General features: G+C 45.9%; 1 protein-coding gene across 1 annotated transcript in view; it reads right to left on the reverse strand.

Moving 5' to 3' along the window:
- Positions 1–11872, reverse strand: part of LOC124551179 (UTP--glucose-1-phosphate uridylyltransferase-like) — an 89322-nt gene extending 77450 nt beyond the window's left edge. Inside the window, exon 1 of the mRNA XM_047126168.1 lies at positions 11761–11872. Coding sequence (XP_046982124.1) covers positions 11761–11781 — 21 coding nt within the window. The 5' untranslated portion in view covers positions 11782–11872. The remainder of the gene's footprint in view (positions 1–11760) is intronic.
- Positions 11873–13006: the final 1134 nt, after the last annotated feature.

The raw sequence follows: 13006 nt of genomic DNA on the forward strand, positions 1-13006 counted from the left end.
ATTTCCGAAATGGAATGTCCCATGCGTCTAGCTCCAACTACCATTTCGCGTTCGAAGTTTGTTAATTTACGTCTTGCGGCCATAATCACGTAGGGAACATTTTCACACGAATCACCTGCCCTTTTTACACCTTGTGTACGCGATACCACCCCCATCTGTATGTGTGCACATAGCTGTCCAATGACTACTGTCACCTCAGTGCGTATTTACCCACGCATGTGTTTCTTTAAATTAGTTCAAAATTTTGAGACGTAAGACCGTGCCAGTTTCCCTGTGTAGAATACTCAGTGACGTACTTCAGGTCGGGATAGCAATATCCACAACAGACTGGAAAACGCTACGACATTGTGTTTACACAAGTCCAGCCTCCAGTACATCATGTTCAGTGACAATTTTTGAAGGTTAATTATGTCTTCAATGTTTCACATGTAGCACTCATATCCGTAAGATTAAAAAAAGCCTACAGAGTAGGAAACTAAATACATAGATAGAAAGAGTCCTTGTATTGAGCAATGGTAAATGACCAAATCAAAAAAGGTAAAAACTCACTGGTCATGTTAGAGCAGACACAGAATAGCCATGACAAACGATTTCAGACTATTAGTCGACCACAAGCCGGTCAGAACGAGCCCTGCCGTCTTAACGACCAGACAACTTGCTCTTCAAGCTTTTATTACTTCCACACTGAATACGACAGTAAAGAAAAGGGGTATGGTTTTCGTTTATTGACATGTCGCCGTACGTTTGCCATAACGGCCATTGGAGACCAAGTACAATGACACCGTGATTGGGTAGTATACACAAACACTACAACATAAATAAAAGACGAACGAAAAACAAACGGAGACACTTGTCAACACTATATACATGAAACACACACAACCAACACACAGTCAAAGAGAGAAAGCGAAATGTTTGGTTGGAATGTGTTCGAAAACGCTGAAAGTCGGACAAATAACTTCAGAGCAGCACATGTGGAATAATTAAAGCCTAAAATCGTAAGTAGAACCAAACAGTAATTTAATCTTATGAAAGTAGCGCTGCGAAAATTTGTTTCTCACCTAACAAGAGAATAACAGAAAACTCTAATACAGCAGCTTATCTGGAATCATTATATAATGTAACTATTATGCACATGCGACACGCTTATGGCAGAGAACAAACAGCCTTTCATTTAGTTGCATAAACGGTCCACATCTCCAAGAAAAACATTTTTGTTGTTTGTTGATGATTTACTGCGTATTCCCATTTTCAAAATAAGAAAAAATTCAAAGACATGGTAAGGAACACCCACAAATACGAGTATAAATACAGTTCTCAGGTGTTACACGACGTTTGGCAGGTGGTATGAAGGATGCTTACAGTTCTGTTCCTTACTAACTTTGTTCTCGCATACTTAGGATACTACCTCCTTGTTATTGCGCCCTATTGCGCAGTCTGTCCACATTTAAAGTACGCCGCGACACAGGCTTATAAAGACCACCTACACGTGTTTGTTTTTGTTGGCAGAGGACGGATAATCAGATTATAGCTTGTAAAAAGCGTGAATGGGTTAGGTAATGTTTCGCAGTCGGAGCTGCGCCACCTACATAACTTTTTGAATGTTCGCACAGAACGTCGTTCAGATTCCTCCGTCCGCCTCTGACAACCGGACAAACGAGAGGCTACTTTACGTAATCTGCACTCGTTCGTGTCAAGGCCCCTCGATAGTGGACACAACATCGCAACAAGGCCTCCTTACGTCACTCTGCTATCTGCCTATTCGCGCTATACAAGTTACGCCGTCACGTAGCGAGCGACCCGGCGATGGTTAAGCGTGCGCGTTTGTCCCAGACCGAAACGCCATACATGTACTTCAAAACAAGTTCAGGGCTCTGTATTTCTGTATGTAATATTAGAAAGCGTTTTGTTTCTTTCATGTATTGTAATTTATTGTAATTTCATTCCCTCTGTGACAGGGGTATACAAACTGTCAAAAAAAAAAGCCGACTAACTTTAGGGAAAGGTTATTTACACGAAAACAAGAAAAAATATCTGTTACACAAGGGCTCTAAAATACATACCTTAAGAGATACGAAGACTTGTTCATCTTCGATACTATGAAACACATCGCTTCTACTGCAAGCTGGTTGCTTTTAGTATTTCGGGCGGAGGTTCAAATGGTTCAGATGGCTCTGAGCACTATGCGACTTAACATCTGAGGTCATCAGTCCCCTAGAACTTAGAACTAGTTAAACCTAAGTAACCTACGGACATCACACACATCCATGCCCGAGGCAGGATTCGAACCTGCGACCGTAGCGGTCGCGCGGTTCCAGACTGAAGCGCCTAGAACCGCCCGGCCACACCGGCCGGCGGGAGGAGGTAGTGCGGTGTTTCGTGTATGTTGTGTGTGGTGGCTTGACCTAATCAGAGAAGACTGCGTGGGTGGCGGTTCTGTCAGTTTGATGCGGCTTAGGTTACCTTTCTCTGCTCTCCTTTTTGTTTTGCTCTCGCGGTCTGGCTACTCCGTGAGCGAATTGATTCTCCAGGGTGCTGCCGTAAGAGAGTCTCTCACTATTACCAGCTGTTAAATGATGAACACGTCCTCACGATAATCTTCTGTGTTGTTTCAGCTATGTACGTTAACTGTGAAGACAGATCCAATTATCAATGACGCATAACTTCATATACATCATTCAATACGTCTGATCACACGTAATATCTATGATTTACAGCGTTCATTTGTCTCGAGCGTCTTTACTGTAATATGTTTTCTCTGAGGTGTTCGCGACGCCGTCAAGGGTCGTCAGCGAGGCATAAACGTCCGCTTGCGGCAAGTGCTGCCGCGGTCTGCCCCTGCCGTGTTACGCCACTGCACAGTACATTTTTCATACGACGTACAATGTTTATAAAAGACACATCTTTCGCCAGAATGAGCATCTCCAGTGGAACATAGATCATATCACGAATAACACTCGTTACACAACAGTAGTATGAATCAAAACAAGGGAAAAACGTCTAGTACACACGGGCTCTAAAACGCGTACCTTAAGAGCTATGAAGACTTCTTTGGTAGAAGAGATGTGTTTCTCAATAGGAAAGGTGAAAAAGTGATCATAGCTCTTAAAGTATGCATTTTGGACCCCATGTTTACTAGACAATTTGCAAATACCTCGCAGTAGAAGAGATCTGTTTCATAATATCGCAGCCCATATTTACTACACATTTTTTAACTTATTTCTGTGTAAGGAACTTGTCCCTAAAATTTGTCGATATTTTCTTGGGATATCATGTACACACGGTGTCTTATTTACCTCGAGCACCCCAAATAAATTTTTGTCCAGGAGCAAAATAAGAAAATCTGTGAAGCAAATGCTGTTCAGGAGGCCATTATCAGCATAGCTGCCTTTTTGCGACTATGTTCGTTGTCAGGATGTGATTTTTAAAAAATTGTACCGTATATATTTTTTATTCGGTAATCGACTTCTTCTCCTCAAAACCTGTTCCAAAATGTATCATAGTGAACCATTTACGTAAACATGACGCTATTAAACACCTAACAGGGAACTGACTTTAACTTTCCTCTTCTAATACAAGGTGTAGGTATCCGCAGAAACGTAGTTCGTCGACTTGCTGGAGCTGACAGTAAAAAAATAGAAACGCAAGGAAAATGAAAACTTACATTCTTCACATACGAGTAGAATTTGTACTTTCTCTTCGTCAGGGTACTTGACACTCACACAGATCTTCAACTGAAAACAGTTGACTGAATGATCGGTGTGGCTTTTCCTTGTGTTTCACTTTGTTTGCTGTCAGCTGCAGCAAGCTGACGAGTTACGTTACCTCGGCTATTTGCGCTGTGCACCAGTGCGGGAAAGTCAAACTCTGTTATGTGTTGGCAGATTAAAACTGTGTGCCGGATCGAGACTCGAAGTCTGGACCTTTGCAAGTACTCTACCGTTTGAGAGAGCACTTGCCCGCGAAAGGCAAAGGTCCCGAGTTCGAGTCTCGGTCCGGCACACAATTTTAATCTGCCGGGAAGTTTCATATCATCGCACACTCCACTGCTGAGTAAAAATCTGATTCTGTTTTGTGCTACGTTTTTAATGACGTGTAGTTTACGTGACTGATACACGGTGATACTTTTCTGAACAGGTCTTGAGGAGAGCAAGTGGATTATCGAATAAAAAATACATGGTGCTGTTTAAAAAATTCGTACTGCTGCTCACAAGCTTGTAACGAACAAACTCACGGGGAAGGCAGTCATACTGGTTAATGTTCCCTGATACCTAAACAAGATTTTCTTGACGTACTTGTATTTTGCTTCAGGACAACCAGTCATTTAGAATGGGCAACACCCTGTGTCTCGCACTTAAGCCGAAACCATTTTAACACATAAAGGTAGGATTTTAACGGAGGTACGTTTCTGCAAAAACTGTGATATATCTGAAAGGCAGCCTACGCCGCGCGGGATTAGCCGAGCGGTCAGGGGCGCTGCAGTCATGGACTGTGCGGCTGGTCCCGGCGGAGGTTCGAGTCCTCTCTCGGGCGTGGGTTTGTCCTTAGGATAATTTAGGTTAAGTAGTGTGTAAGCTTGGGGACTGATGACCTTAGCAATTAAGTCCCATAAGATTTCATACACATTTGAACATTTGAAAGGGAGCCTACGATAACAACAGCGTACCGGGGACCGCCAAATTGGAACATTAAATGTCCAGAATGATAATTATTGCATTATATGCAGCGCAGAACTAAAGAGCCCGTATCTGGTCGGAGGACGAGCAAAGCAATATTTTGAGACACATCTTGAGCACGAAGAAACAAGGCGGAGTCTGTGTACAGTGAGTTGACCAAAGTCACGGGGTGGCGATGTGCGCGTATACAGATGGCGGCAGTATCACGTACACAGGGTACGAAAGAGCAGCGCGTCGGTGGAATTGTCCTTTGTACTCAGGTAATTCATGTGAACAGGTTTCGACGCGATTATGGTCTCACGGCTGGAATTAATAGTGTTTAACTCCATTTCGGAAATCGTTAGGCAATCCAATATGCGGAGATCCACATTATCAAGAGTATGCCGACAATGGCAAATTTCAGGCACCATCTCTCACTAAGGACAACGCAGTGGCCGACTCCCTCCACTTAATGACAGGCAGCAGCAGCGTTTGCGTAGAGTTGCCAGTGCTAAAAGCGAAGCAACACTGCAGGAATCAATGTGGGACGTATGACGAATGTATCCCTTACGACAGTGCGGCGAAATGTGGCGTTAATGGGCTGTGGCAGCCTTTGCTGACAGCACGACATCACCTGCAGCGCCTCTGCTGGGCTCCTGACCGTATCGGTTGGACCCTAGACGACTGGAAAAGAACGAGCTGGTGAGACGAGTCCCGATGTCGTGATGGTAGGGCTCGAGAATGGCGCAGACCCCACGAAGCCGCGGACCCAGTTTGGGGATGAGGCCCTGTGCGACTTGGTGGTAGCTCCATAATGGTGTGGGCTGTTTCTATATGCAATGAGCAGGGTCCTAGTTATATTCGGCTACTTGGAGACATCTGCAGCCACTGATGGACTTAAAGTTCCCAAACATCGACGCAATTTTTATGGCTGGCAGTAAGCCGTGTCAGTAGGCCACAACTATTCGAAACTGATTTGAAGAACATTCTGTACAGTTGTAGCCAATGATTTCACCACCAAGGTCGCCCGAAATTAATCGTGTCGAACATTTGGACATCATCGAGAGTTCAGTTCGAGCACAAAATCCTGCACCGGCAGTGCTGCAGAGGCAGCACGGCTGAGTACTTGTGCAGGGCAGGGCAGGGCACTCCCAGCAGCACAGCACGTCGAGTCGCTGCACTGCGCCGGGCGACAGGAGCTCCGGCACGGTATGGGGGGGCGTCGCGGGACTCTCGTCACCTCAGTGTACACACGTCCAGGCAGGACTTACTGTGGAAGAAATTTCAAACGCTATACGGAAGAGATCTGACATGGGCTATGGTTCTGCAGCAAATCACTGACCTCACTAACTTCAGCAGCAGTCCCTGTCTGCAGATAGTGTCATAAGCCATAGTTGGATCAACAAGTACCACGGATGTTTTCAAGCCTTCTTGCAAGCCTGCTTCAGTGAAAGTTCTGAGATCAAGTCTTCAGTCATACAGCTTTTATTGAGGCAATTATCCCAGACACAGAAAACTGTCTCTGTCTCCAAACGGTATCGTAAGGTACAGTTGAATCGAGAAATACTATGGATGTTTTGGAATATTTTTGAAAGTCTTCTCCAAAAAAAGTTTGCTCTCATAACTCTGTCTCTTCTCTGCAAAACGGTAACGCGACCTGTAACGGGATAGAAAAACACTACAGATCTTTCCAGATGTTTTTTCAACGCCTCCTTCAACAAAAGTTTTGAGACTCATGTCTGACCTCACCATTCTCACTGAAGCAGGCTTTCAAGAAGATCTGAAAACATTAGTAGTATTTCTTGATTCAACTGCTGCTTACGACAAGAACTGTTTCTAAAGTTACTCGTACCCTCTAGAAATATAGGTCAGTTCCTGAACAACATCTTCATTGCTTGATATTTCCAAGCTATCGTTCCTAAGGAAATCAATAACCAAGGAACTTCAACGAATCCACTCCCAGAACTCTGTACTAACGTCCATTACTTTAAACCAATATATTGCTTTCACTCTTCACGGTCACGTATTAAATTCGCTCACACAGATGACCTACTCACTAGTAACCAAGACACGAAAATGAAAGGACATTGGCGTTTCAGTGTTGCGGCAGTACTATCGTAGTAGCAAACACGAGCCAAGAACATAACGTTCGTGCATGCGTATCAATAACAGACAGGCTTACTGTCAACAGCAGATCTATATTTGATTGAAGTCTTATGGAACACATAATCCATACAAAACCGAACCCATTGTGTTTGGGTGTCACACTTGACAAACCCTTTACCTATAGGGCTCAATTGGCAAATGCTACACCGAAAGTTCGCACCAGGAATAATGTCCTCCAAAAGGTCTGCGTTATCATAAGAGCATCAGCAGCCGCTCTCCATTGGGGCTGGTGTGTAATTCAGCAGTGCATTGTGCTCCTGTATAGCTAAAAAGATACCATGCCAACAAGCTATAGACAGAGGATCTTAACTTGATTGCATATTTCGAGATTTTGAGAAGTGGTCTGACAACCTTCTACAAACCGTATCTAATAAAATTGTGGATCAATGGAGTATCGTCTCAGTTGCGCGACTGGGTTTTCGTGATTTGCTGTCAGAGAAGTCATAGTTCATCGTGCCTGATGGGAAGCCCTCTACTGCAACTGAAGTTTTAGTTGGGGATCCCCAATGAAACGTTAAGGGCCCACTGTTTTCTGTAATCTATATAAACGATTTAGGAGAATCAGCAGCCACGTTAGTTTGTTTCCAGATTATTCTACCATTTACCGTCTTTTCATCAGAAGATTGAAACGAATTACAAAATGACTTAGACAAGATATCTTTACAGTGTGAAACGTGGCAGCTGATCCTAAACAATAAAAAATGTGTGGTCGGCTAAACGCCAAATGATACAAAGTTAAAGGCTGTCGAGTCAGCTAAATACCTAGAGATTACAGTTATGAACAACTTAAACTGGATCCATCATTTATAATACCTTGTAGAGAATGCGAATTAAAGACTGAGTTAGAGCCAGCCCGGCTACCCGTGCCGTCTGACGCGCCGCTTCCCGAGCGGGAAGGCGTGCCGGTCCCCGGCACGAATCCTCCCGGCGGATTAGTGTCGAGGTCCTGTGGATGGTTTTTAAGGCTGCCTTCCATCTACCTCGACGATGCGGGCTGGTTCCCCTTATTCCGCCTCAGTTACACTATGTCGGCGATTGCTGCGCAAACGTCGTCTCTACGTAGGCGTACACCGTAAGTTACTGTACCTCGCAAACATTTGGGATTACACTCGTCTCGTATGAGACGTCCACGGGGGGGGGCAAACCGCACAATAACCCTGGCTTCGGTGTGGGGCGGTGGTGGGGTGGTTGGGCTGCTCTGGCCTGTTGTGGGGTTGTGAACCACTGAGGCCTACGGCGAGACGAAGCCTCTCCATCGTTTCTAGGTTCCCGATTTAATACACAATACAATATACACACAAGATTGAATATTATTGGCAGAATACTTAGGGGATGCTACAAATATGTAAAAGAAACTGCCTACACTAAACTTATTAGTCTTCTGGAGTTTTGCTGTGCGGTATGGGATCCGTATCACATATGACTAACGGAGGACATTGAAAAAATTAAAAAAAAGGAACGTCATTTCCTGTAATCACAAAATAGGTATATGATAAGGCAGTTGGGATGGTACTCAATGAAATAAAGAAGTTATTCGTTGCGACGAGATCTTTGTTACTGAATGTCAATAACCAAATTTCTCCTCCAATTGCAAAAAAGATTTTGTTGAGCACCACAAAACTGGGGAGAAATGATCATCGTAATAAATTGACCATTGTAATAAGATGTGTGAAACCAGAGCTCGCAGCCGCGCGGGATTAGCCGAGGCGCTGCAGTCTTGGACTGTGCGGCTGGTCCCGGCGGAGGTTCGAGTCCTCCCTCGGGCATAGGTGTGTGTGTGTTTGTCCTTAGGATAATTTAGTGTAGTGTGTAAGCTTAGGGACCGATGACCTTAGCAGTCAAGTCCCATAAGATTTCACACACATTTGAACATTTTCAGAGCTCGCAGTGGAAGACTTGCGTGCTCCTTTTTTTCCCACATGCTGCCCGAGAGCGGAACGCTTCTACGCATTTTCTGACAAACGCGTAAGTGTGAACTGCTGATTAATAGTGTAGACACGCGCGTAGAAGCTCGACAGCCAACTCGGTGTGTGCCGTCAGGGGCCGAGTACAGGCTACGCCACTCTACTGGCGCACAACTTCAGGCCGCGCCTCTCCACCCGGCCTCAGCTTTACAATCCCGAGTTTCCCTTCTGCTATGTCTGACACACTGAAATCCAGACAGCCGGCAATAAAAACTGCTGCGGAACTTGTTGATGAACGATTTAATATACTTTAAGTCGGTGGCACCCCCACAGTTCGTAAATATTTGAAGAACGCCATAATTTTCCGCCAAGAGTTGCTGATAAAATTTCTTTATTGAACAACTAGTTTCGATGAACAGATCATCAGTTTCCTGTACACCGACATCCAGTGGAGTCAGCGTGAATCACACGCTTCTTGGAGCCACGGTGTCAGTCATGAGTTCTGCACACTGAGCAACAGGCCGCGTGAAGGCCGCGTTTGTTGCTATAAGATTTCATTTGTGGATCAACAGACGTGAAATAACGTTAATTTACAGTCTCGAATCTGTAGTTGTGATTTCTTCGGAGGGAACTAACAAAGAGAAAATGGCGATGTTGTCTATGATGTACTGCTGTAACTTTGCGATATTGTACCTGTATAATTTAAGAAACCTGTTTGTATAGTGAGCTTTAAAAATGCGTTTAGCATTATTAGTAAAAAAAAAAATGGTTCAAATGGCTCTGAGCACTATGGGACTTAACATCTGTGGTCATGAGTCCCCTAGAACTTAGAACTACTTAAACCTAACTAACCTAAGGACATCACACACATCCATGCCCGAGGCAGAATTCGAACCTGCGACCGTAGCAGTCGCGCGGCTCCGGACTGAGCGCCTACAACCACGAGACCACCGCGGCCGGCCATTATTAGTCCGAGATAACGTTAAAGAAGGATGTGGTGAAATTTTTTAATGCGTTTGTTATCATGAGTTATACATTAAACAATTTTTTTTCACGGTATGGCCACAGAAAGGTGTTATTGAAAGTGGAGCATTTACCTATAACACTATATCTCAATGGGGACCACGGATTAAGTGAATGTGCACGCATATGAAATGTATCTAAGTCAACAGTTCAAGGGCATACTGAAAAGAAAAATGCAAATGGGTATTTAAAATTTTTGGGCGCTGTGAAGTGTTCCTGCCGCCCGCAGTGGCCGCGCGGCCGGAGGCGCCATGTCACGGCCCCTCCCCCCGCAAGTTCGAGTCCTCCCTCGTGTCTGTGTGTGTGTGTATGTGTGTTGTTCTCAGCATAAGTTTAAGTACTGTGTAAGTCTAGGCACCGATTACGTCAGCCGTTTGGTCCCTTATGAATTCACACACATTTGAACAAAGTGTTCCTGAACGGAGCTGAAACGAATCGGAAGATCATATATGTGAAGAGATGATGTTCGGTGACAAGTAGCTTATACAAAGCCATTCTTTGTATCAGATACCAATAACAACGTCCTGCAGTTGAGGATGGACTTGCTTAAACGATTTTGTATGTATGTAAACAAAAACGTAAATGTTCGTTTGTTCAAAATCTTGAGTTTCAGGAAGATCTTCATTGATTGCTTTGAAACGTTGACACAACGTTGCATTCAAATACGCGGGTCACGGGCTGTTTTTTTTTATATCTTCTGGAGCACCATTACCAAAAGTCTCGAATTGTTCTTGACAGATTTAGTTAACAATAGACTACTTGTACAGAATCTTAATTTATAAAATAAAATCCAGGACTGAAAGGAGGGGTTGAGGGGGGGGGGGCAGAAGGAGATGGAGTGGGGAGCAGGAGAAGATGGAGAGAGACAGAGGAGGAAGGGGGGATGGACGAAGGGAGAGGGGGAGGGACGTGCAGAGGGCAGGAGGAGGTCACAGCGTGTGTCCAGTTTCCACACGTATTAGATACGCGAGCTCCCTGAGTTCTCTCTTTTCAGTTTAACCAGACTGAGCCAGAGCAAGACGTGGCCAGGTAGAGCTAGTGAAGAAATTTTACTTATTTCATCGTAAGGGTAGGGGCCCCCGTCGGGCAGGCCGTTCGCCGGGTGCCGGTCTTTTAATTTGACGTCACTTCGGCGACCTGCAGTTGATGAGGATGATGGGATGACACAACACCCAGTCCCAGGGCGGAGAAAATTCCGCGACCCAGCAGGGAATCGAACCCGGGCCCAGACGATTGACAATCCGTCACGCTGACCATTCAGCTACCGGGGGCGTAAGAGTGACAAAATAAAATCTCGGTACTGTGTTCGAGTGGATCAAGAGCCTCGATTGGACGTCGGGCACTGCGAGAATTAATAATAAAGCAGTGAAAGGGACTGCACAAACCCCTCTCCTTTCTGGTCCTTGTGTATTTGCACATTGTAAGTCGTCTGTTAGTGTATTTCATACACGTGCTGATGGACTCGGTAATGGGTGGAATACTGTCAGTGAGATGCGATGTTTATTCTCCCAAACTGAAGGGGAGTAGAGGGTGGGCAGGAACACGGGAGAGAAGGAAATTAGGACGCATATACAGTTCCTATACACTTTAGAAACGTCTGCTATCTCTTTTGTTCCTTTATCGTGTAACCAGACTCAGTCACTGCAAGACGTGTCCGAGTGGAGACAGCCACAAATAAAATCTAAAAAGTGGTACAGGTTAGGCAACTCTCCCCTAGGTGAGGGGCAGTGTTAACTGGCGTAAGCGTGGTTGCTGGGGCAGACTAATCTTTTCGTCCGGTACGTTTATTTAGGGGGAACACACACACACAAACACACACACACGAAGTAATGGCGCATTCCAAAGCGACGCCAAAGACCAAATCTGGACGCCAACCTGCGACCTCCAGTTTACGACGCAGAGACGTTATTCCGAGAGCCCGATGACCACCGATCGTTCTCTCTCTCCCTCGCAGACGCCACGCCACAGCGGTGACTCGGCTTCGCGCTGCGCGTTGCGGCCCCGCGACTCACCCTGTTCAGCAAGTAGTCCATGGCTGCTGCGGCTCCTCGGCTGGCGACTGCCGGCGCGCGCCCGCGGCGGCCGCTTATATGTCTGGGCGACGTCACGCGGCCGCCACGGCGCGCTAATCCTCCGCCATCTGCCGGCAGATCCCGCGCTGCCCTCCGCTATCAGCGCGGCCGAAGGTCGGCCGCGGCGGCGGCGCGGCCCGCCTCACGCAGTTACCACTCGTCGGCTGGACCGCGGTCCGCCGGCGCTCCACGCGCGCCGCTATCTGGGCGGCGTGATGCTGGCTGGCGCGTCGCCGCCGCCCGCAGGTCCCCCCAGTCGCGTGGTCCAGGTCTCGAGGCTTCAAATAAGGCCTTCTGTACGGCTCCCTAACTCCATCCCCAGAACTTCCTTGTCTGTCTGCCTGTCTGTCCGACTGTTCACGACCCTTCCTCTTGCGAACGGCTAGACGTAACGTATTGTCATCTAACAAGGGAACCTCCCCATCGCACCCCCCTCAGATTTAGTCATAAGTTGGCACAGTGGATAGGCCTTGAAAAACTGAACACAGATGAGTCGAGAAAACAGGAAGAAGTTGTGTGGAACTATGAAAAAGATAAGCAAAATATACAAACTGAATAGTCCATGTGTAAGATAGGCAACATAAAGAAAAGAGAACGAAGAAGCGCCGTGGTCTCAGGCTTAGCGTGCGAAACTGCGGAATGAAAGGTCCTTGGTTCAAGCCCTGGAGCGAAAATTTTAATTTTTTATTTTCAGTTTATGTGACAAAGTCTTACGTTTTCATCACTTTTTTGGGAGTGATTATCACATCGACAAGAAAACCTAAATCGGGCAAGGTAGAAGAATCCTTTTACCCATCCGCCAAGTGTACAAGTTAGGTGGGTCGACAACATATTCCTGTCATGTGACGCACATGCCGTCACCAGTGTCGTATAGAATATATCAGACGTGTTTTCCTGTGGAGGAATCGGTTGACCTATGACCTTGCGATCAAATGTTTTCGGTTCCCATTTTAGAGGCACGTCCTTTCGTCTACTAATCGCACGGTTTTGTGGTGCGGTCGCAAACCACAGACACTAAACTTATTACAGTGAACAGAGACGTCAATGAACGATCGGACAGATCATAACGTTGCGAAAATAAAATTTTTACTCCAGGGAAGACTTGAACCAAGGACCCAACGTTCCGCAGCTGCTTACGCTAACCACGGGACCACGGCGCTCGTGTACTCACACTATCCTTGATTTT

The sequence above is a fragment of the Schistocerca americana genome, chromosome 9 (assembly GCF_021461395.2).
Source record: "Schistocerca americana isolate TAMUIC-IGC-003095 chromosome 9, iqSchAmer2.1, whole genome shotgun sequence".
In the NCBI taxonomy this organism is placed as follows: Eukaryota; Metazoa; Arthropoda; class Insecta; order Orthoptera; family Acrididae; genus Schistocerca; species Schistocerca americana.